The sequence below is a fragment of the Hirundo rustica genome, chromosome 5 (genome assembly GCF_015227805.2).
Source record: "Hirundo rustica isolate bHirRus1 chromosome 5, bHirRus1.pri.v3, whole genome shotgun sequence".
In the NCBI taxonomy this organism is placed as follows: domain Eukaryota; kingdom Metazoa; phylum Chordata; class Aves; order Passeriformes; family Hirundinidae; genus Hirundo; species Hirundo rustica.
This window is the reverse complement of record NC_053454.1, coordinates 29526791-29551898: the sequence shown is the minus strand read 5'-3', so window position 1 is coordinate 29551898 and position 25108 is coordinate 29526791. Positions and strand designations below refer to the sequence as shown.

Here is a 25108-nt window from a genome sequence, read left to right as displayed (position 1 = left end):
GCGCGTTGGGCGAGCGGCGGCGCGGCCGGCGATTGGCCAGAGGGGACGGGGGGGGAAGGGCCGCGGCGCACGGCGATGATGTAATGGCTTTGTGCGCGCGGCGGCGGCGCCGGGGGCAGCAGCGCTTCCTGCGGCTCGCGGGGGCCGCGCGGGGCCTCCCAGACCCGCCGCGGCCCGGCCGGAGCGTGAGGGGTGAGCGGGGCCGCGCCGCGGGTACCGGGCGGGGACGCGGAGCTCTGCGGGACCCCCGGGCTCCGCAGCTCCTCCGGGCGCTCCCGGGGCCTTTCACGCGCACCGTGTGTCGGTCTCCGCGAGCCGCTCGCTGGTTTAGCGCGGCCCTTGGGAGCTGGAGGAGCTGCTTCCGTCTCGGGAGGCCGCCCGCGGGGCCCCCGGGTTTGGCGTGACTCGGTTTTGCCGCTTCGCAGCCCAGGGATCCGCAGGAACGCGCCCTTCCGAGCCGCGGGGCAGGAGCGCCCGGGAAGCCGGGTGTCTCCGATATCTGTGTCGCTAGTGCGCTTTGCCGCCTTTTTGCAGGAAACAGGCGCTAACGAAAATGTAGGGGTTTCGTTTCTGATGGTAATCTGAGCTCGTAGCTGAAATTCTTGTGGTTTTGATGGCTATGTTGTCCTCCTTTTGAGAAGTCTACAAGGATAAAGCCTGGTTGTAGTGCTTAAGCCTTTTTTTTAGATAAACTAAGAGTAAAAACTTACATTTTCATGCTTTGCTTTCTTTCTCCCATAGGCTAAAAAAAAATACAGTTAAAGTCCTCTTTATGAAACCAATCCTCAGTCAAGTATAACTTTTGATGTATGGTTTCTAAAGCCCCCCACTATGCCAGCAGCTACCGTAGATCATAGCCAAAGAATCTGTGAAGTTTGGGCTTGTAACTTGGATGAAGAGATGAAGAAAATTCGTCAAGTTATACGGAAGTATAACTACGTAGCTATGGTGAGTGGATGCTTGATGTTTGTCCACCAAATTACTGCAAAAATCGTGACTTTGGCTGAGGTCAGTAAGCCTGCTCATCCCTTTAAACTGAAAGCATAAGGAAGTCTTAATGTTGAATTAATGCTGTATGAACATCTGTATCCCAATCTTTTATCTTTTTAAAAGTTAACTTTACACACAGTACTCTTCAGCTATGATATGGTTAGATCTATATGGCTGTCCTGTGTTCAAGTTTTAATTCTGCTTTTGCAGGACACAGAATTTCCAGGAGTAGTTGCAAGGCCTATTGGAGAATTCAGAAGCAATGCAGACTATCAGTACCAGCTCTTACGCTGCAATGTCGACTTGCTAAAAATAATTCAACTAGGACTGACGTTTATGAATGAGCAAGGAGAATACCCTCCAGGAACTTCAACTTGGCAATTTAATTTTAAATTTAACTTAACGTAAGTATTCGATTTCTGTCCTGCTAAACGTATGTTTCTGACTTACTGAAAATGTATAGATACTGCAGCAACTTTGTTATCTATCTGATTGTGGTACTGGAATACCATAAACACTCATGTAAGGAAAACTTTTGTCAGCCAAACATGTCCCTCATTTCTGTACAGTCTGTCTTACTGTTGGTAATTTGGACAAAAATGCTGAGCAGTTTTAAAAAAAATTGTGGAAGGCACTTTATACTTAGTGCAAGAGTTAGCTCTGTGTTTTCGTGTTTAGCATTTCAGAGTGCTTCTGCCTTTACTTAGTTTACCTCTTAATAGTTGTTATAGAAATCGCATACTGTTCCTTTACATACTTTAAATGGAGAATACCAATGCTTGAAGAAAAAAAAGTGAAGTTACTGAAGTGACTAAAAAAGTATGTCAAATGTTATCATTTTGAATTGTTTTGTCTGAAGTGCTGGTTAAAAAGCAACCTGACTTTTACTATCTTGGAATAATATTACAAACCTTTTTTCAAAATGTGATTTTTATCAAAACTTTTTAAGCATAAACCTCACTTTTTCAGGGGGATCAAACGCTTATCTGGTGCTCTAATTATATCTTTAGCTGGTGGTCAACAAAGTTACTAGTATCTAGATTTTGTTTTTTCTGAAGTAAACATAATTGGTCTGATAGATTTTCATATGTTTTGATTATCTATTGAATTGAATATCAATGCAAACACTTCTCACACATTTCAGTGTGTTCAAGCCTTGGGGTTTTTGGCAGTTACGTTACAAGCTGAGAGCTGGACAACTTTATATAAATGAGTTGAATTCACAGTCTACAAAGGAGGTTTAGAGAACAGACCTTTATTTTTTCTTCAGATGAAAAGACTTGTTTTCAAAGTAGTTGGGGGTTCTTAAGAGGAAAGCTGCTGCTGCCTCTCTTGATCTGTGTGTTCTTTTAAACGAGCAGTGCTGTGGATTGTCACAAATCAGTTTGATCTGAGCAATGACATGCTCTATTTAGCCTTGTGTGAATTGTCTCTTGAAAGAAAAGTAAGCACAGATTTAATGTTCTGGTATCTCTGAACTTACCTGGCCATATGAATTCTGGATGAAAGTTACCTATTTTCTTAAATAGAAGAACATACTAAACCTACTAATTATGAGAGAAAGAGGAGTGAATTAATAACTACCAAACAGTGAGCTATGAAGAATGGCCTGTGCTGCACTTCATTTGTTTTCTGAGCTTCAAAGGTCTACTTAATATCAAACAACTGAACCCAAAAGTAGTTTTCCATCTATTTGTGCCAGATGCTGCAGAGATAAGACAGCTTAGTAAGGCAAGATACAGGTAATCACCAAATTACCTTATTACTAGTTGATGGGGGGGATTTATAAAAAAATATAAACTCAGTAAGTACTGCAGGAGAAGTTTATTTACATATATATATATATAAATATATAAAAGTGGATGGACAACTTACATATTTCTGTCTGTCTCTAAACATCCATTTGGGAAGTGGCACTGTGCCAAATGTTTTCCTCCTAAAGCAGAACAGCTGTTGGTTTTTCCTAGAAGGTAATTTTTGTGTGAGTGTGTGGTTCCAGCCAGGTCTCGTTTTAGTGTGCTTTTAAAGAGTATAGATATTTCTCTAATCATACTATGCACCTGATTAGTGCAGAGCAGCAACTAGAATGAAACCCACTTTTGTTTAAATGGTGCATTTGTTTTGGATGGGTTCTTTAATGTGTTATGGAGATAGACAGGTTTTGAAAAGCTGATACCTCAAAGGTTGGAGAACTAATGAGCAGCTGTGTGGGAGGGAGGAAAAAAGTTGTAACACATCTCAAGGATGTATCTCTATGTTCTAAACAAGGATGACTTGCTATTGGGAAAAAGGAATACAGGTCTATGACTGAATCTAATACTCAAGTTTGATATATTGATTGTCTTGTCTGGGGTTTTTTGTATTTTGTTTGGATTGTTTTTTATTAAAATTTAAAACGGTACACTAAGAGACTTTGTGGAGTAGCATGTTGTAGACCGTAAAATGAATTTCGTTCTCTTAAGTAGATTCATGCTTACATTATTTCTTTTCCTCATTTAACCATTCCATGTTTTGGTAACGATGATACAGTTAAAACTTCAGGGAGAAAATAAACTCCAAAACATGAATTTCAGCATGAAATCCTTAAGACATTGCCAAAAAAAACCTGTTAAAGGGAATAAACGCAGAGGTAGGAGGGGATCAAACAAACCATAGAGGAATTTTTATTTCATCCTCTTAAATTCTAGGCCCAAAATAGGCTTTCAAAGTTGAAACAGATTGTTTAGAGAGAAAAAGTTTGGATGCCTGAATTCTAAGGATTGACTAGATGGAATAAGTACTCCATTTCCAATTTTATTGAGAAACGAGTTTTGATGAACACATCCAAATATTTACATAAGCTTAAATCACAAAAAACTTTTGAGAAATGTTATCTACAGAACTAATTCAGTACCGGTATCTGAAGTGTATTTCTCATAGTTCTGTATTGTAATGTGTTAGTGCTTCAACTGTTATATTTAATTTGTCACTATTCAAGTGATTTATACAGCTATTTTACCAAAAAAATTCTATAGATGCGCTTTCATCTGTAGGCTTGCAAAAGAGCGGTTATAGGTAACTGGAAGAGGAGAGGAACTCATTTTTTTTATGAAGATGGTAAGAATGGAGGTGCTGGGAAAGGTGAAATGATAATGAAGGTTAAAAAAAACCCCAAACTTTGAAAAATGGTTGGCTTTGTAATTAACCTGGAACAAAGTCAAATTGCTCCTGCTGTGCGCTAGTGAAGTTTACAGAATAGCATAAAAATAAATGTTACCTCTTTGAGGCTTGCAGATTTTGGAAATTTACTTTTCCTTTTTGTTTTTAGAGAAGATATGTATGCTCAGGACTCTATTGAACTGTTGACGACATCTGGAATTCAGTTTAAAAAGCACGAAGAAGAAGGAATTGAGACACAGTACTTTGCAGAACTGCTTATGACATCAGGAGTTGTATTGTGTGAAGGAGTCAAGTGGCTTTCCTTTCACAGGTAAATTCTGCATGTTAAGTATTTGAGATTTCATCATATGATCGGTGTTTGAATTTTAGAGCTTGGATTTCACATCTCCTGGCTTTTAAGTGCTGTGCATGTAGCCCATATGTCGGTTGGTAAGACTGATGAAATATTTCTGCTGTAATACCTCTAACACCATTTTGTATTGGAAGATAGAGGGCATGGAGGTTTTACTGGTGTTTTTAGCTTTGGTGTTTTTGCAATAACGAGAAAATTGTAAAGCTGAAAACTACGAAAATTATAAACCAGCAGGTGGCGCTGTACACGTGCAAGTAAATAACAAGCATTACTAAAAGCAAGCTATTCCTAAACAATCCTTGAGGAAATATTGTTTGTTTCATGGGAGAGAGTTATCAGCGAAGAAGTCTATAAAGCACTCTTAAATTTGTTGTAAATCTCGTGCTAATCTGGGCAGAAGAAATTATTCATCTTGGAAGGAGATCCCTGATAAGCCTTATGCATATATTGTATTGCTTATTCTATCAAAGGAGTCAGTTTCTCAAGTAGAAATAGAAATACAAATGCTAAATCTCTGTGAGTATATCATGATACGAAAGATTTTTGTGTTAATAAGAGTTAACACTTTAAAAACCATACACAGTTGTTTAGCTAACTACATGCCAAAATTTTTGCAAGCAAGTGTCTTTAAGGGCTTGTTGCTTTGTAATGCCCTTGGATTGATGTCTTAATTGCTGGCTTCTAAGGAAGTCAGCAAAGTAACGTGAATGAACAAGGCTGTAAGTAAACTAGTCTCAGCTAAAACATGTTTATCTCTCATGTTGTATTGGTGGGTGGTATGTAAATGATGAAATTAGCAGAAAAAATTTTTCAGCCGTAAATATTAATAGTTGGAAAAGACAAAGTCAAATGGAATTAGAGAAGTATGAATTCAATAAAGAAACTCAAAAATAAGAACTGGTTTGGCAAGGAATGTGTACCAGTAGTAGAAGGGTGCATATAACGTTGTTGCAGAAGTTGTGGTTTGATTTTGTAGAAAGAAGTGCTAGGCTGAGTTTCCAAAGCAGAAAAGTTTTAAAGAAAAGACAGTTAAACAAAGAAGGATCCTCTGAGCACAGTTATAATTTCCATCTTCCACCTAACAGCTATTTCAACTCACAGTAGGATTCTAAAATGATCTTACTCTTGCTATCTTGCTTCTAGAATAGCACCTTGGGGAAGAATGCTGTAATAAGAATGCCTTAAATTGTGCCAAAATAACTACAAAAGGCAAATTAGTATTTTCTCAGCTTTCTAAACACAGTATTATGGGCTCTTATGCGTATATTTGTGATTTACACTTGACTACAGTAATATGACTTGGATGGTTCAAGAGCAGGGAAGGCAGTTTATGCATGTAGCTGGTGCCTCAGCAGAGGATGCCGTGTAGAAGCAACTTCAGCCTCAAACTGGTGTTTTTCCAATATTGCCTGATGACTAAAGGGCCCAGTATAGGGTATACCTGAGCTAATTTCACTAATTAAAGTAGGGATTCTTTCTAAAGCATAATCATATTTAGTGTGTGTAATTCCTGATGAATAAGCTGGTCAAAGTGTAGTGTAAGCCAGGTGCAATAATGCCATTTTTTTACTGGTGCAGCTTATGAAGGGTTTTTGAATGGCTTTATTAATAGAAGTCCAGTTTCATCTGTGCTAAAACGAGTTTCTGTTGTGGATTTTATTGAAATTGTCTTTAGAAATCCTCTTAAGACAGTTGTTAGCAAATGTTTGTCAAAACTGATTATTAGAGTGTTTAAAGCTTTTGTGCTTTTCCAGACCTTGTTGTATCTTGAGCACAAAACCTTGGAGTAAGTGGGTTAAGTTCCGAGGAAACCAAAATTACGCAATGAACATGGTCATATAAAATGTGTCTCAAAGAAGAGCAAACAGCAGTTTCTAAATACATCTTTGATTGTGATTACGTTCTGTCACTGGAAACTTACACAGTGGGATGCTCAGTTGAAAATTTGTTCCATTTAGGCTCTCCATGCAGTAGTTCTTTGACAAGTGATAAAGCTGTGCTTGGTAGTTGCTGACTGCTATTGCCTCTGTTTCCTTAAAATGCTTAAATTACTACTAACTCTTAAAATGTGAGTCCCATAGTAAGTAGGAGAAGGGAGTTACTCCTTTCTCTACAGTATGAAGCTTGGTTTTCATTTTCTAGTCTTTGATTTCCTTGAACTTTTATGCAGCTCATTTCTAAGCTCTTTGCTTCTCAAGTAGTTCTTTTTGTGTGCTTCTTATCTCTGCATTTGATGTAACTGCTTCGGCATCCTGACATGTTGGCAAATCTGTGTGGACCCACAGTTCTGTCAGGAGTAAAGAAATACTTGCACTGTCATCAATTCTTGTGTATTGCAATTTCATAGACAACTTCATCAAATCCTGTGTGTGAGTGCATTAAAATGTAATTGAGTAGATGGGGGGGGGAAGCCCTGAATTTGTGATTTTTATCACAGTCAAAGGAGCTGTGAGTACTTGACAGTCTAGCAAGTTAGGAAGGAACTGCTCAAGTGCTGATTTTGTGGATGTTCAACTGTCTGCTCTGCTGAAGCTTTGAGTGTCCACTTGTGTGCAACCTCCTTTGTCTACCTTTGAAGGGTCTGTGAAAATATGCTTTTTTGAAAACAAAACCCCAGATGTCCTTGGGATGCTGCAAAGTTCCAAGCTAAAGTATTTCAATAATCATTTGTGTCTAACTTATTTTAGTAAAATTCAATCTGTTGGCTAATTTCTGTTGGTGTTATAAAATGAACCAAAGCTTTCTCAACTCTTGAAAGTTTTTATTTATTTCAGAGACTTGGTGCTTGAGCAGAATTCATTGTTAATTGGCTATCTGAAATCTTTCTTGATAGTAAGGGGAAGAAATTGAGGCATGTTTGATCTTTGCTTTTGTCTTGTTGCCTTGAGCTATCCGTGTTCAGTGAAAAAAACAAAACAAATGTCTGTAAGAGTAAGTGCTTGTGTTGTATAGCTCCACAGATTGTGGCTTGCTGTGCTAAGCAGTTTCAGGTGATTATATTAGAAATTGTGCAAGTTTTTTAAGTCAAGGAAGCCTGTGTGCTTCAGGGTATAAACCAACCACTAATCACTGTTAGAGGATTAGAAGAAAACTTCTTTAATGAGCAAGTAATTACATAATTGTTCACTGTGGACTTTCTTTGCCTTCTCTTAGCATTCAGCAGTGGCCACTCAAAATTTGTTTTACTGGATCTACCTTAGTCTTGGAGTGACAATTTTTATGTTTGTAAGCTTGGATCTGCTATAATCTCCAGGTGAAAAAAATGTGTAATTCTCAATCAAAATTGCTACTTGTAATAGCCTACTCCCTCTCAATATGAATAGTAAAGGAATGTTAACTTTTCTTGAAGTACTTCCTTCTTTAAAGAAATTAGAAGTGTTTGAGAGCACCTGTTTTTTATTATTTTATTCATATGCTTTTTTAAAATGACAAGTCAAAAAAGCTTTTTTTGAAGAGGAGTAGCACAAATATGTTTCTTTCACTTAAAAAATTTTAATATGACTGTTCTATTTGAGCCTTGAGGATGATCAATATCAGGAATTCAGTCAACTGTAGATGCTAAAGGAGTAAGTCACTGTAAACCTGAACAGTGTTTTTTGCATCTCTTTGAGCAGCCTTTTTTGCTAATGTGGCTTTTTCTTTTCTTCTTCTATAGAGGGCTGATATGGGCTTTCCCACCACTTCCCTCCCCTTCAAATGATCTAATAAAATTAAGGCTTCCAAGCTACTGTTTTGCCAAGTTTACTACAGTTTTTACTTTTAAGAGTCAACTGAAATCCTTCTTTATCTTTGCCTCCTTTGCTCCCTGGCCAGTGGTTGTTGCTATAGAGATTGGAGGGTGGCCAGCACAGCTTCAAAGTGCCAGATGCAGTGCAGGATTTGTTAAACATAAAATTTCTGCTTAGAGTACTGGAAACCCCCGTGAGAGATCTGCAATAGTCTGTAGCTATTGTATATCTTGTATTAATGGACTTGTAGCAAAGAGTTTGTTTACCTCCAGTATGTTCAAGGTTTTTCTATCCTCTATCTAGAATTTTATAGTATAAAGATGACAGAGATAACCTTATTCTATGCAAAAAGTTCAAAAAGTAAACTTAATTTACATTGAGTGCATAAGCTGAAGCCTTGAGCCTACATCAGAAGTCACCGCTCTTTGTGGAACCAAAATCTCCGCAGGATCAATGGTATAGTGCTCCTAACTGTTTTGTCTTTTCTATTGCATATCTCACAGTTAAAGATCCTGGCCAGTATTTACCAAATTGTAAAATTCTTGGGTTTGAGTACGACCATTGTGTAATCAAGAATGAACACAAAGTCTTAAACTAGAAATTTATAGTCTGTGGTGGCTGCCTGCTCACTTGAATCATTCCTCAGCTCTACACTAAAGTTCCTTAAATAGCAGAACTCATAAAGCCTTCAGCAGAGGCAGCCCTGCTGTGTGTTTTCATCAGAACAGATGAGTTTCATGGTCAGGTCATGAATAATCTGGTTCGTAATCACTACCCTCCTAGGAAAAAGCATAACTAGTCATCACTGCTTTTTGTTGTGGTGTTCAGGCCTGCTTTAATACCTGACATCTGTCTTTCCTGTACTTAACCCTCTTGTTTCCTCTCATAACTCTTTGTAAAAGTACACAGTTTCCCTGTTACTGCCATGCCTCATTCCTACATCCTCTTTATTCAGTCGAGCTGTGGAGGAGGAAGCCTTCCCAAACCCTTCTCTCTACCATGTACGCACTATATTACCACCGTTTCTTCTAACAAATAAGCACTGCTCAGTTACCTTGTTGCCTCCTGTATACTTAACATATACACACAAAAGTTCTTCCAGCTTACTCTGTCATTGCCTTCAGAAAGAGTAATAGTCTCCAGGCTATTAAAGTTTTTAGTTGTCTGTGTGCTGATTTAATTGGAAAAGTTGAAAGACAGTTGCTCATCTTTGTTGCTGAGGGTTAGACTTTCCTCCAGGCATAAACATGCATTGGCTCTGGAAACTCATTAATCTTCGGGATTTCAACAGCCGTAGAAGTCTCTTGTCTATCTCAGTTTGTAGTGAGAAACTCCAGTCTATGTGAAAGAAACCAGCTTAGGGGTCCTTCTGGTGGAAATTCTTGTTATCAAATGAAGACCCAGCAGCCCTACCTTATCTTGGGATTTAGAGGAACTCCTGTAGACAGATCTTCCTGCATCTTCACTTGGCCTCATTCAGACTAAACTAAAATGTTTTCTCTGGAATCTGCAATGGGGCTGTTTATATTGAAGTTTAGGGTATTTTTCATAGAAGTTGGTCTTCATTGCATTGAATTTAAGCGGAATATCCTGTCAATGTGCAGTGAAGACTTGATGTTGGAAGTCAGAAGGATGCTTCTAAGTCACTTGCTTATTTTGTTTTTGTTACTAATTTGCAGCGGATATGACTTTGGCTATCTAATCAAGATCCTGACAAACTCCAATTTACCTGAGGAAGAGCTGGATTTCTTTGAGATACTGCGATTGTTTTTCCCTGTCATCTATGATGTAAAATATCTCATGAAGAGTTGCAAAAATCTGAAGGTAAGTAATCTCTTAATGGTTTGGAACGAATTTTGCATTTGGACACAGAGTATGTCATGCTTAAAAAAATCTTCCTCTATTATTATTGTCTGCTTTTGCTTTGATGGTGCATATTAAGCATTGTTGTCTCAAGCTTTATATATTTAATGTTAAAGGCATTGTTAGAAGCAGGCAAGAGCACAAATCAATTTTTATAACTGCTTACCAGTTGAAAATATCATGTTGAAACTGTATTTACAAAACTTTGTTGATAGATGATAAACCCGTGTTTGGAATTAATTCTTTGTTTCCTTAGCCATAAGAATTGATGGGTCTCACTTACTCTTACTTTTTCATTGTGCAGTCCACTAAAGGACTGCAGGCATCTGGGCAGAGGTAATTGCAAGAAGATGATGTGGAAGTGTCTTGGGAAGAGAAATGAAGTGAAGAATGTTTCAGATGGTCCCGTATGCAAAGATAAACAACAACATATGTTCAGGAACAACATGTGACTTCTAGAAAAATAATGAACTAGAAACTAATCTCTCATGTCAGGCCAGTGGGGCTACTAATTGGCTTACTCTATCAGGCGTAAAATTTGGATACCTTATTGAACTGGAGAACGAGTGGGAACTGGAGCTATGTGTCTGAAGGGGAAGACAGCAAATGAAAGAAAAATACTAAAGGCACTGTTAACAGCTTTACTTGCCAAAGAACAGTTAAGAGTCTGGACTGCTGCTGAAGTGAGGTGCATCACTTATCTGAGGCCGTTGATGATTTGTTGCTTTTATGGAAGGTAATTTAACTCTCTAGGATTTCTTGATGACAACTGCCGGAAGAAGAGAACACTCACCTTAGTAACATCAAGCCTAACTAAGGAATGGCTTGCCAGTTCATTGTGCTGAACTACTGATCTATGTGTTGTTCATAGTCTTGTTTCTTTCTGAGATGAGCTAGCAGAGTGTATCACTTTGAGTAGTAGCCGACTTTTGTGGGAAGTAAATTGTGTGAATCCTTTGTTAATCAAATTAATGTTGAAAATGTAGATCACCCTTCTAGTTAGTAAGAGAAATATACTTTCCTGTGTTCATATACAATTGTTACTGGTATAATCATCTGGGCAAATGGCTGTGTATTAGTGAACATCTTAAAAACACTTCTTCTCCACAGAGGCCAGGAGTAAAAATTAAATGCTCCTAAACTTCAGGAGTCTTAAACTGGAGGGGGTGGAAACCTGCCCCAGAAAGTCCTCACTTTCTCACTCCCAGTGAAGCAAAGCAGAGCATCTGGTGCCTATCTGGTGACATGCTTAGCAAGAACAGAATGTATATTCCAAATTTAGTGACACAGAAAAGGTGACAAATTGATGTTCCATGTCACCATTCAGAGGTGACATTCCCAGTGGGCTTGGGAAAGAGGGTATTGTAGTTTCTGGCATAATTAAGGCATAGTTGTGTGTAACCTGCGTTTTTTAGAGACACTAAGATTTTTTTGGAGACCAGGACAAGCTTCACAGGTCTCATTTTGGCAAGCCATAAGAGCAAGGGTGATTTTTTTTTTTTTTTTTTTTTTACAGAGCTGAATATGTAGGTCAGCTTTCCTGCAGTAAATTTTGATCCACTCACCTAACCTGCAGACTGATAGTGACAGCAGGGGAAGGGAGATGGACTATCATAGCCCTCCAAATTTACCAGTGATGAAATGATGGTGAACTTGAACTGTACTCAGAGAAGCTGCCTGAAACAAATTACTAAACATTTAGTGTTGTGACTCTAAAAATGCATGTGCTGTCTCCTAATGTATGTCACTTTTGATCTTTATTAAATTGCACTGAATTGAACAGCTGTGCAGTTGTCTTTTATTGACTTGTCTAAGTTATTTTTTGTATGATAGTTACTGATCTTCTGTAGGTCCCCCACTCTCTGCCCCCACACACCCAAAAAAGATTTCTTGGCATTGGAAAGAGAAATAGGCTTCAGAACTGGAAATCTGTTTGATGCTTTTTTTGTGGAACTAAGTAGTCTGTGAATTTAGTCTGTTATTATGACTTTACTGGCATACAGATTGAGAGTTGACTTGAGATATTAATATATTATAGGTTAAACTTCCTTACAGTCTAAAATGCTTTTTATGTAGATAATTCCAAACATTTTGATAGTAGTGGCAATCCTAAGTAATGTAGATTGGTAGATCTTGTTGGAAACTTGCTTTTAATTTGGGGTTTTGTACAGAGCAATAAGCTCTGAGACTGTGCTGTGAAGTGATAGTTCAAAGTAGATTTGCTGTTGACCATGGTTGTGTGATTATGAAAATTATTCTGTGGCTTTTTTCTTGGAAGGTTGATACTCTGAAAATTTGGGAAGAATTTGGCCTCCAAGAGTGAAGCATACCTATGTGGAATGCAAAAATCTTACCTGAAAGAGTATTTCAGTAGTCTAATGATTTCCTGTTCTGGTTCCATCCAAGACAGGGTGAATTTTTGCAGTAGCCTGGAGGGGGCGTGGCAAGGACACGGAGGTTATTCTGTGACACCTCACATCATTTTCTGGCCATGGGGGAAGGGCTTGCTTCCATGGAGGGAGTAAGGCATTATTGTGTTTCTGTGGGTGAGCAATAATGTTTCTTTTCGTGCACACTCTCTCATTAGCATTGTTGCTATTTCTGTTTGTTTTCTTATCTCACTGCTATTTTCCAGCAAGTTGTTTATATCTCAACCCATGATCTTCACTTTTGTGCCTCCAGTTCTCCTCTTCAGTCTGCCACAGGACAGAGGGGACCGAGTGAGCAGCAGTGTAGTTCGGAGTGGTTTTAGTGGAAACACTAAATGGGAGAATACCATTCCTAAACCATGGCAGCCTTACTTGGCACCCAGTGTGGGGCATGGAGGGTTGAGATCTAATCAGAGTACGTTGTAAACAAATTTCATCTAAGCATTTGTCCTATTAGATTCAGAGCCAGTGGTCACAGTGTTGCTTGGTCTATTTGTGGGAGTGTGGTACCTAACCCTGTATATGTTTCTATATATGTACTGTGTGCCCATCAGGGTGCTCTTTTTCAGATCAGGATTGCTTTGTTGATGTATGTTGGTTGTATGAACTGAAGTCATGTTTATGACATGAAAACATCAAGTGCAATACGATCATTTGGGATGGTCAGTGTATTCAGTGCTGCTCTCCTACTCTTCCCTTGGCCGCTACCTTTGGGAGTCCATTGCTAATCATACCTAGTCTGTGGGGAGAATGGGGAGGATAGCTTTCCTCAGCTTTTCACTATCTTTTTCTTCTTCAGGCCTGTTAGAATAGCTTCTGATAATTTTGAATTTCCTTTGGATGTTAAGGAAAACATGTTCTTGCTCCTATGTCAGCTATGTCTCCTCAGCGTAGTCTACACCATGTTTAGAGTCAGTACAGTCAACAGTGTGTCTAGAATCAGGACAGAGATTTCTAAGAAGTTAACCAGGGATTTATCTGAGGGAGGATAGTCATGAGTAGCATGGAATGTGGGATAAAATAGGCCATTTTTTGGGAAAATTCTCTCCTCCAGCGTTTTGAACGTATCTACTACAGGACCTTGATAAAGTGACAGAATATTTGCAAGAAGAATGCTGTGGCAACTCCATAAAGAATCAACTTACTGAAGTGTGGTAGGCCCTGTCTGCTCTTCACTGGACACAGTCCAGTGCTAGACAGAGCCCTTAGGGGAGGAGGAGGGAAGCAGATACACAGGTGCTGTGACCACTCAAACTGCAGCTGTGAACTGGAAGAATTACTCATGCCGGTAACAGTCACACCTGCACAGAAGAAAAAATCCAGGACAAATGCGTTTGCATAGTGATGGATAAAGAGGAAGTAGAGCTCTCACAATAGGAGGAGGAGGCAGCGCCAGAGATAATCACCCAGTTCCTGTACCTGGGTGAGCTGAGTGAAAAGATTTCAGCTGCCAGTCATGAAAGCCTGAAGGAGCTGGATGCTCTGATGCTGGAATATCGTGGCCCGCAATATGAAACTAGATGATAGTGAAGCCAAGCAACTGGTATCCCTATCCTGGTGGGGATTTGGGAAGAGGACAGAAACTCTCAGCCTTTGGAGGAGACTCCTGTCAAGTGTGATATTGTCTCATGGATGATCTAGTGGTGTGCCCAAGCAGATGCAGTGCCATGGAGAAAGATGTGCAATACTTGAGACACTAAGTTGTGCTGGAGGTGATCTGTAAGGATTCAAATAACAAGAAGTCCCCTGCAGATCTAGAGAAGGTCCATTGTACACAATCCATGTGGCAGAAGTTTGTACGGAGCATACCATTGTCATTCACCAACTCATTTGCATTGATGTCAATGAAAGAAGGAGAAAAAACAGTCCTTCAGGTGACAGACTCCAGTGATATGAAGATCATCTCTTTTCCTCCTTGCCAACCTCAGCTGTGGAAAGACTATCCAAGACTGCGGACAGATTCAAAAGACTCGAGCAAGCTGGAGAAATGTCCCATGCCCCACCAGTATGGACCAGGGTCTCTGTTATTGAGATACACAGAGATCCTGTATCCTTGGCATAAATTACTTCAGGACCCAAAAGGGCATTGTTGGGCTTTTGGGATAGCTGCTGTGGAGACAGAGGAAATTAGCTGAATAACTTGCCTTGTTTTTTAGAGGACCCTTCTGCTTTGGGAGACTACTGAGGGTCAAAGAACAACAGGTACCAATCTCTACCACAACAGTGCATTGTTGACAATACCATGCCAACCGTGTACTCCATGACCTCTGTCCATGAGATGATTCGTGAACTGGAGAGCCAGGGAGTGGTCAGCAAGACGTGCTCACCCTTTAATAATCCTATATGACCTATTGATGGTGGACTGTCATGGCCTGAGTGAAGTCATACCACCACTCTGTGCCTCTATGCTGGAGGTGCTAGAACTTTGGTATGAATTGGAGTCCAAGGCAGCAAAGTGGTACCACCATTGATATTGCTAATGCATTTTTTTTTTTTTCCATTCCTTTGGCAGCAGAGTGCAGGCCATAGTTTGCCTTCACCTGGAGGAGCATCCAGTACACCTGGGACTCACTGCCCCAGGAGTGGAAACAAAGCCCTATCATTTGCCATGAACTGATCTAGACTGCACTGGAAAAAGGCGAGGCTCCAGGAGACTTGCAGTACATTGATGATATTGTATGAGGGAACATTGCACAGGAGGTTTTTGAGAAAGGGGAGAAAATAATCCAGATTGTCCTGCAGACTGGTTTTGCCATAAAGTGAAGTCAGGTCAAGGGATCTGCCTATGAAATTCAGTTTTTAGGAGGAAAATGGCAAGAGGGGTGTTGTTAGATTCCAGCTGATGTGGTCAACAACGTAGCAGCTAGATCCCCACCAACCAGCCAGAAAGGAGCACAGGCTTTCCTAAGTGCTGTGGATTTTTGGAGGATACATATCTCAGATTACAGTCAAATTATAAGTCCTCTATATTAAGTGACCCAGGAGAAAAATGATTTAAAGTGGGGTCCTGAACAACAACAAGCTTTTGAATAAATCAAATGGGAGATTGTTGATCCAGTAGCCCTTGGGCCAGTCTGGTGTTTCACACCAGGCAAGATGTGAAGTATGTGCTCTACACCACAGCTGGGGAGAACGGCCTTCCTGGAGCCTCTGTCAGAAAGTACCTGGAAAGAGTTGAGGCTGACCTCTGGGTTCCAGAGTTGGGCGTACAAAGGATCTGAGCCCTGTTAAGCCCCAGTTGAAGAAGAGATCCTGGCATTTATGGTGGGTTTGAGATGCCTCAGAAGCAACTGGCACCAAAGCACAGCTTTTGGCACCCCAACTGCCGGTGCTGGTCTGGATGTTTGAAGGGAAAGTCCCTTCCACACATCATGCCATTGATGCCATGTGGAGTAAGTGGACTGCACTGATTTCAAAAACAGCCTCATAGACACCTGGGCCAGAGAACGTGGTGTGAAGTGGGTGTATCATATTCCCTATCAGTCTGGTGAGTTTGGGAAGATTAGATGGTACAATGGACTGTTAAAAACATTGAAAGCAATGTGTGGTGGAACCTTCTAGCAGTGGGTTCTACATTAAGCAGAGGCCACCTGCTCAGTTAACACCTGAGGTTTTACTAACTGAGCTGGTCTTGACCAGTCAAAACCTCCAGGTACCATAGAAGGGGATAAATCCCTTTGTGCATATGAGCAACATGTTAGGGAAGATAGTTTGGATTAGTCCTGTCTCAAGCAAAGGCGAACCCCTCTGTGAGATTTTTACTCAAGGACCTGGTTACACATTCCCTACAGAGGGATGGGAAAACATGATGATGTATACTTCAAAGGGATTTGATTTTTGGGTAAGAACAGTTTGTAATGTTGGATTGTATAATATTGGTTCCCGAATGCCACTGTATGCCATAACTACTGTGGCCAATGAATGTGGAGTGGTCCGCACTCATGAGCCCCTGATGCAGATTGCAAGGAGCTGACAGCACACCAGCCCTCCTGCCCTGGAAGACATTTGGATAAATAAAACCCACAGTAGTGGACTAAACTAACAGACATCTCAGAGCGAAGGCCATTGACTATAGAAATTATATTTGTGCTTGTGAATATATGTATATAGTTGGAGTTACAAGATTTGGACATGACATAGATAGTATAAAATAAAAAATGGATAATGTCCTGGTTCCAGCCTGGACAGGGTGAATTTTTGCAGTAGCCAGGATGGGGCATGGCTAGGACATGGAGGTTATTCTGTGACAGCTCACATCATTTTCTGGGCATGGGGGAAGGGTTTGTTTCTGGGTCAAGGTAGTGTGGTGGAGGGAGTGATCACGCATTGTTAGGTGTTTTTCTGCTGTTCAAGGGAGAATAAAACTAGCAATAGCAGTACCAGGTTTTCATGTTAGTTTGTAGGTGTTATTTGGGAATTTTATTATTGAAGCTTCCATCTTTTTAAACAAAAACCTGGACCCAAACATGTTGCCATAAGAGTCACAGGAATTTTCATAATGTTTGATCTGATTTTCAGTGTGGACTCCTTTATAGCTCCATGAGTTTTAATTTTGACTGTTACGCTTTTGCCTCTTACTGCTTCACTTCCTGTACTTGGAACAGGTTAAGAGTGCATGGGAAGGTAAACTCTAGGCATTCTTTATTTAAAAGCATTGCTTCTGTGCAATGTTTTTGCCTTTCAATGCTTATGGCAGCACTAAAGTTTCTGTCTTTTTTTCCCCCTTTCTAATCTTTCTAGATCTTTAAGAATGTGCATGTGCTTCAGTCTTGCCAGTAGCTTTTTTAGCTTAATGAATTTAAAAGAGTCTTTGTACAATCATGTGCTCACAGCATTAAAAGACTGTGGTTACAGTATTACATATCTGTCCTTCAGCTGATCAGTGTTACCTGTGTAAAATGAAACCAAATTTTGACAGCTTTGCTCTCACATGTAGAAGCTATTACTGTTTTGGAGAGGACACTAAAATGATGTTCATTTAGTCACTTTGCAGTTAAGGGGATTTTCCACATAAGCTTATTGAGAAGAAAATTTCCTTCAAAACTGGAGAAGTTTTACCTTTGAGAGAAGATAAATTTGCAGCTTTGGTGCGTTCTCTACAGCCTTGTAGTCTCTCCTTTTAAAGCATTGTATCACCAGTCATCTTGAAGGAATTGTTAAGTAATGACATCTGGTTACTGGAGAAGCTGGAACATGAGGAGTACTAGTTCTGTTGGTTGCAGATACTGCTTTATTTAGTCAATACTAACGGAGACTATTAATACTGTTTGATACAGAAAGTTTGATTCTCCTGATATGCATTTATCTAGTATAATGACTGCTTCAGCTACTGTGCAGATATTAAAATATGCCTGAGGTTGTATGGCCTGTGTAACAGTTTTTCCCAAATACAGCTGTTCCATGTTCTAATATAACTTTTTTCAGCATTTAACAAAAATATTTTGTTTTTCAGGGTGGATTACAAGAAGTGGCTGAGCAGTTAGAGCTGGAAAGGATAGGACCACAGCATCAGGCGGGATCCGATTCGTTACTCACAGGGATGGCCTTTTTCAAAATGAGAGAAGTAGGTGGACATACCATTTTCATTTCCATTATAGTAATATGCTGTGATAGACACATGGAATTGCTGATTCTGATAAGTCTGTGGTATCTTAAAGAGGTCTCTGAAGGACCTCAGGGGTCAATCCTTACTTGACAAAAATGAGACCCACCTGCATTTTTTCCTGAGTGTAAACCAGCCTTACTGATTTCCTTGATTTACTGCTGTGAGTGAAGATTTCTTCCCAATTCCAGCCTAGGCCTGACATTTGGATTTTTTGCTGCAGTGATTTATGAACTGCTGAAGCCATACTCCTTTCTGGATGACTGTACTCAAGCCATGTGTTGTTGGTGTGGTGTTTTTTGTTTGTTTGTTTGTTTGTTTTTGGTTTTTTGTTTTTGTTTTGGTTGTTCGTTTTGGGGTTTTTTGGGGTTTTTTTTAGAGTTTTTGCTCAGTGTAATATCCAGCTGGTGTGTACTGCTGCTTGCAGCAGGCTAGCAGGCTGAAAGGCGGGGAAGGAGTGTGTATGAACCACTTCTAGCTAAACTTTCAGGCTAGAGGTATATTAAATAATGACTTCCAGGTTGCTTTGGAGAATTTCCATGCATTTAGTTTTCTTAGCCATTGAATGAAGCACAGTTTAACTAAGGTTCTAAAAGTCAGTTAATTCAAGGTTTACAGCAAGAAAAATCAGGTCTTAACAAGCTTCACATTTCCTTGCAACTTGTCTGCATACAACAGGAAATAAAACAGGAAAATATTAGGGTATTTTGCAGTAGCAGAACAATCAAATATCAAACAGGCCTCTTCTGGAAAACAATTGCACTGAACAAATGCCAGTGCATCAGAACATGGCATTCTTCCAGCAATTCAATGTCATTTACCATGTCAAGACAGATAATATCAAACCTCATCATTTAATCATGTTAAGTACTATATGCTGAAGTCTGCCTTCTGGAGTCCAGCCTCTCGTATGCAGGAGAAAATGATCACGAGATTGTGACAAATATTAGTGACACAGCAACTGAACAATGAAGAATGATGGTGTAAGCTGGTTTGCTCATCCTAGCACTCTGTTCTGCCTCTGCTGGAACTGTTGCAGTTGTCAAGCAGGTCATGGGCTCCAGAGGCAATAAAAAGGATTACATTTGGTAATACATACACCCTGTGATCTGGTACAACCCAAACGCAGTGCGGCTACCTGCTGTCTGTCTGGTATTGTTAAACTTCCACTCTTGAATTGGAAGCAAAATCCAAAGCAAAGAAGAAAGGGAAGCATATGATAATCATGCTTAAGATACAGCCTTTCAAGTTAGTTTTCTAGAGTAAAGGTTCAAACCCATGATCGTTTCTTTAATGAGATGCAGTTTGTGTTACGTGGCAAACTAGCTGGTGGCATTTATTTACTGAAAGCTTTTACCAGAAGTAGAAATGTCTGAGGTTTTTTTTTAGTGCAACACACTTGCTTAATTAAGCCAACATAGACGGATAATGAATTTTTCCCCTAGTACTTATAAATACTTTTTGCAAATACAGGATTTCTAAATAAGAACACAATAGTAAGCAGAGAGAAATACATTTAATGTAGATTTTTAAAGCTTTTCAGCAGAGTTCAATGTTAAAAAATGTATTTCTGAGTAAAAATAGTTCACTTTACAGTGCTTTTTGAGGCACAGAATTTTGTTACTAATTGCTGTGAAGGAGATGTAAATTGCTTGCTGGGTTTTGGAGTGCCAGCCAAAAAAAGTTACTGATCCTTTTCTTTCCATCAGGAATACTTAAATAATGAAACTAGAAGAGTAGAGTTGTTATTTTGGGCTTTTCCTACTTGTTTTATTTCATTAAGAACTGTTGTGGGCTGTAAAACTTTCAATTAAGTCTGATTTCTGCAGTACAGAACTCTCCATCCTGACTGCTGCTAAAAGCAAAGCAAAGGGAGAAGTTTTGAGCTGTGTGGTATATACAGGCCTCCATGTTTAGATTGTGTATTGCATCCATTCTGTTCCTGCATACTTCTGCCTGTCTTAGATTTCTGATATTGATGATGACTCAGAATGTGAACCACTGGGGTGTCCAGGATTGCTGTGAAGGTTTTAGGGTGAAAAATGTTTGTGTATGTGTGTGTCTTCTTATTTTTGCAAGATAAATTCTGATTTTGTTCTTAAAAACCCAAGTCTGAAAGGCAGAGCATCAGAAAATCATGGGCTTTATTTTGTCTTCCCCTGAAAGGTTCCATTTGCAATTTAGACTTGTATAAATGCAGTCTTGGTACAAAATTTTGCTGTTCCTCATTAAATGAAGTCCCCCTCGGTGAGGAGCTGAAGATGCATCTTTCTGCATTTCTCTAAGCTGTATAATGGTGTCCTGATTTAGGGCAAATTTTGGGAGGAAACCTCTGAGTGGGGTCCCTCTAGAAAAACAAATTCAAGCAGCCCCTCCTCCAACTGGTTCGGGAGAAGGTTTCCTTGGAGAAAAGTGGAAAAAACTGTTTATTTAACAAGCAAAGTATTCACAAGCATTAAAAAAAAAAAAAAAAAAAAAAAGAATAATATTAAACAATAAAACTTCTCATTGTTCTTAAGAGGTTGCAAATTCAGAAAGTCCTTTCTATGGGGTGTAGCCCGGCTCTCTCAGTCTCTTATCAGTCCTTCTTGCACTGGAAAATGCCGCATCTTGGGCCCCAGTGGACCGCAGGTGTGAACTCCCAGTGTTCTTTTGGGTCTTCAGTCCAGAGCAGGCTTGAACAGTTCCAAAAAAAAGAAAAACCACAGTCCAGGAAACTTCTCTGCCTCAGCTAGCTAAAAAACCTCTAACTAAAAGCAAAGGAGAGCCCTCTCCAGCACGTTCGTGCTGCAGACAACACTGTGCTGAAGAGACGAAACTGTGGGGTAGCAAGTTCAGTTCCTGCAAACAAACTGCACACAAACTGCGCACTTCTCCTGTCCCCCCTTCGCTCTTGGAACCAGACTTAAAGGTGTAGAACTTAATATCCAACATAAACAATTGGGGATAAAAGCATCATAAAGTCACCCCAAGACAAGTGGGTTTTGTGCTCATCCTCCCCACCCCCAAACCTATATAAAATAAATCAGGACATCTCTATTCCAAGACAGACTATGGTGAAAACTCCACACTGAGGAGAGGTAAGGGAACGAGCACTGATGATGGATGATGCTTAGCATATGCCTGTTGTAAAAACAACCACAGAAATCAGATGGAGAAATATTTTGGTTGCTCTTGCAGATATGTGAGTGATGACTAATAGAAAATGGTGAAAACATTGCATTTGGCCATTTAATTGAGAGAGGTGCACAGGAAGACTGATTGTATTTCTGACATTTAAATAATTGTGTCATATAGCACATTGTGATAATGTATTGAGATTAAGTGTCTTACTGTACTAATTATATAATCTTTTTCACCTTGGGATTTGATATCTTATTTTAAAATAAAGTGATTTTAAAGCCTTTCTACAGTTCTGTTGAAACTGAACTTTTTTTTTTTTTTTTTCCAGTAATTCATGTCTCCCTTTTAACTTTTTAGATGTTCTTTGAAGATCACATTGACGATGCCAAATATTGTGGCCACTTATACGGTCTTGGTTCGGGCTCATCTTATGTACAGAATGGCACAGGAAATGCTTATGAAGAAGAAGCCAACAAACAGTCATGACATGAAATGAAAGGCCGTCTTTTTGACCTCCACATGCTTGTATATAGGTTTTATCTCTGGTTGAACCCCTTGGACAATTAAGGCTTTTTTCCCCCGTTTCTCAGCACACTTTCTTTTCTGCCTTTCTATGTACTAAACTTGACTGTTCCTATCACAGATTTTGATCTTAATATTGATACGTAAAATTTTCTGGGTTACATTTTGGCCTCTTAACAAGCCCATTTGTAAAGAAGCATGTATAGGATCAGTGTGGCAGAGAGAAGGGGAAAGTTGAATGACAATGAATATTCTGGTAAACTTGCCTACATCATTCTTCCAGTTTTTTGTCTTTCCTTTCCCTTCTCTAAATTAATTGGCTCTGATTATAACTAACTTCCCCCTTCATGTCTGTTCTTTCCAGTATGCAGGCGTTTTAGCTATTCAAGATTGTGGACCATCAAATTTGCACTTTAGAGAGCGACTCTGACTCAGATCCTCTGTTTTATTTGAAGTTTGTTTTGGTTTTTTTTTTTGCCCTCAGCTAGAAAACAATCATCTGCCAAGTTCAGCAGCTTCAGGCTGTATTTCCTTGGTATCTCAACCCACACAACGGGACTTATTTGCTGCATAATCTCTGTTTGTTCAAGCAAAACAAACTACTGAAATCATAGTAATTGCTCTTAATTTACTAGTGTTTGGTCATCTTCCAGCATATCCTGCACATGTCAACTGCTGGTTGGCCTGCTGCTTTAAAATTGCTCTGTGATGGGGAAAAGTGGCTTGAAAAAACAGCTTTACACGCTTCAGGAAAAGAACAACTAGGACTTCAGCCTTTTTGCCATTAAGCTGAGAGTTGAAGGATAGTGGAAAAGTGTGAGTCTTGTAATGGCGCATTTCCCTTGATAAACCTTGTGGCTTTTATCTTAGCAATGTACACCTCAGATATTTTTTATGAAGTCATATTTATTATGTACTTGATTTCATGATTTTTGTAAATCAGTTTAGTTGAAGATAAACCCCAAAGATCTGAAAAAATACTATTTAAGTGAACTATTGAATTAGAAGGACAATTAAATCATGCTTTTTTGTAGTTGTTACAAAGACAGATGTTACAGGTATTTGTTGTAATACAACAAAATATAAATAACTTCCAGCTAATAAAGTTACCTGAGGAGTGTAATGCTAGTTTATTTTTGAGTATATCTTACAATATATTTTAGATGTATTGTTTTGAAGGACCCTAAAGTATGTTCTTAACTCTGCATAGCATGTATACAGAGCAGTTGTGCAGGAAGGATTTTTGGCATTGAATAGCTAAATACTGGCCTGGAATGATGGAATGCGTGACATTGTGTGTCTGTGCGTGTGTGCGCGTACGTGTGTTTGACACGGAAATCAATGGCAGAAAAATCTCCAAATGTTCACCAATTACTCTGTTTTCTCTTGTACTTAAAAGCAAAAAAATCAAACACCTTTTTCTCATTGAATTATGATGATGTAACTGGGCGGTCCTTTTTAAACAAGTAATTTGCATAACAGAGGGTATTTGTTTTTAAAGCTTTTGTAAATAAAGGCCTAAGAAATGTTTTCTTACGTAACAACAGACTGGTGGTTTTGTTGAAAAATTTTTCCTGGAATGTGTTTTATTTAGTCAGTTCAGCTCTGTTTTGTTAGGCATGATAGTTCTTTTCTACATGCTGATATAGAGGGATCTAACTCGCTGCACCCTGACTGATTTCACATTCAGAGAAGAATTTTGTTCATGGGTTTCCAGTCATTTAATTCTTACTATCCTGAGTTGGAAGAGCGGTGATTGCAATCTACTTCTAAGGCATCCTAATCCCATTAGTACTTTTATACCATTATGCATTAGATGATGGTGACTTGTTTTAACTTCAGTTGTCTTTGGCTTTAAGATAGTGATAGTGAAAGCAGGATCAATTCTTACTGTGGCCTCCAGGGAAAGTTTGCATAGACATGGAATGAAGAACTCCTGAAGTTTGATGCATTTACTTTAAAGTAGTAGCTTTGCCTAAAGCATATGGATACAGCTATCTGGTTAACTTGAGCAGAATGACTCTTTGAAGGACTTTAATGGGTTTTTGTTTTGAAGTAGGTTTTTAATCGAGGATCAAAAGAAGTTTTTAGAGCCTTCTGAATGCGTGCCTACAGTAAAAGTTCTAGTGCCGATGGGGATGTGCTTTTGAAGTGACTGCTGAGCATCCCATATGCTGTGCTGTGCTTTTCTTTGCTTCCTGTCACAGAATCATAGAAGGGTTTGGGTTGAAAGGAACCTTAAAGATAATCTAGTTCCAACCCCCCTGCCGTGGAGAGGGACACCTTCCACTAGACCAGTATTTCACTTCAAAGAATTCTACTCTTGAGTTTTCTTCCAGTAACAGAAGTGTTTCTCAAAAGCCACTGGTCAGCATGAAACAGATTATGCTTTATTCTGTGAGAGAACTCTTGGTCTGATCACTCTGCTCTGTCTGTTGAGAGTTGATTGCAGCTGGGGAGACATCTGTGCATCATTCATTTCCTTGGCAAAATTAGATTTAGTTTCCATTAAGGAGTGATTTAAATTGTTAATTGCAGAGACTATGAAAAAAGTAATTTCTTATGTGTAGGACCATTATGTGTAAACTTCAGAGCCTGAAATCTGTTTTCAAAGTAGCCAGCTTTAATTGCTTTTGCAAAAATTAATGTGGAGGCATGGTTTCAGCCGTCTAGGCGTCCACCTTTTTGTTCAGAGACAAGAATTCTCTCTCTAGGCCTCTGCTTTTCCCAATCCATTTAAAATACACTGTTGTTGAGTAGGTTTGTCAGAAGAAATGCACTATCAAAACCTGTTATATTTGATCTTTCTATTTTTAATCCACTTGTATTTTTGGCTTCTGGAGTCAGATGAGTGTTCCAGGAACCTTATGTTCTCTGACACTGGTTTTTTATATATATATATATAATTTTTATTTTAAGCATTTAGTTCTTTCCTCATTGAAACTAGGCAAGAAGCTTCCTTGAGGTGGAGGAAAACAGGTCTGGAACACATTCAGATATTTAAGGCTTTCTCCCACATGAATTTACTGATGACCTATGAACTCTGACATCCACAAAATTGCTCTTACCTTATCTGACTGGTTACTCCACACTCAGGAATGGTTCATTCCCTTACCCTGAAAATCCAAGAAAGGCAGGAAGCCTGAACAAGGTGCTTGTGATTCAACTCAAAACACAGAAGGGTGGAAGCAGGACATGTGACATTGTCTGAAGTATGGATGAAGGGGCTGGTTTAAGAAAAGCAAAGTCTATCTGAAGTTGGTTCTGGTGAAGGACAAGAAAAGCTTGTACAGGGAGAGCAGGAGCAGTGTGACACTACTGCTAAATGGGGCAGGAGACT

The 25108-nt window shown here is 39.4% G+C and overlaps 1 protein-coding gene across 1 annotated transcript; it reads left to right on the top strand.

The window, feature by feature from the left end:
* The first annotated feature begins 91 nt into the window (after positions 1-91).
* CNOT7 (CCR4-NOT transcription complex subunit 7) lies at positions 92-23312 on the top strand. Its single transcript, XM_040064877.1, has 7 exons — positions 92-192; positions 742-948; positions 1201-1394; positions 4298-4459; positions 9909-10053; positions 17974-18084; positions 21604-23312. Exons 2-7 carry the CDS (start codon positions 832-834, stop codon positions 21730-21732), a joined length of 858 nt encoding a protein of 285 aa, XP_039920811.1. The 5' UTR covers positions 92-192; positions 742-831; the 3' UTR covers positions 21733-23312.
* The last annotated feature ends 1796 nt before the right edge of the window (positions 23313-25108 follow it).

Bases quoted from the DNA above. Each gene is read 5' to 3' on its own strand.
- CNOT7 (XM_040064877.1), top strand. From the start codon at position 832: ATGCCAGCAGCTACCGTAGATCATAGCCAAAGAATCTGTGAAGTTTGG. The intron at 4,460-9,908 runs GTAAATTCTGCA...ACTAATTTGCAG, and splicing joins AAGTGGCTTTCCTTTCACAG to CGGATATGACTTTGGCTATC. The intron at 10,054-17,973 runs GTAAGTAATCTC...TTTGTTTTTCAG, and splicing joins AGAGTTGCAAAAATCTGAAG to GGTGGATTACAAGAAGTGGC.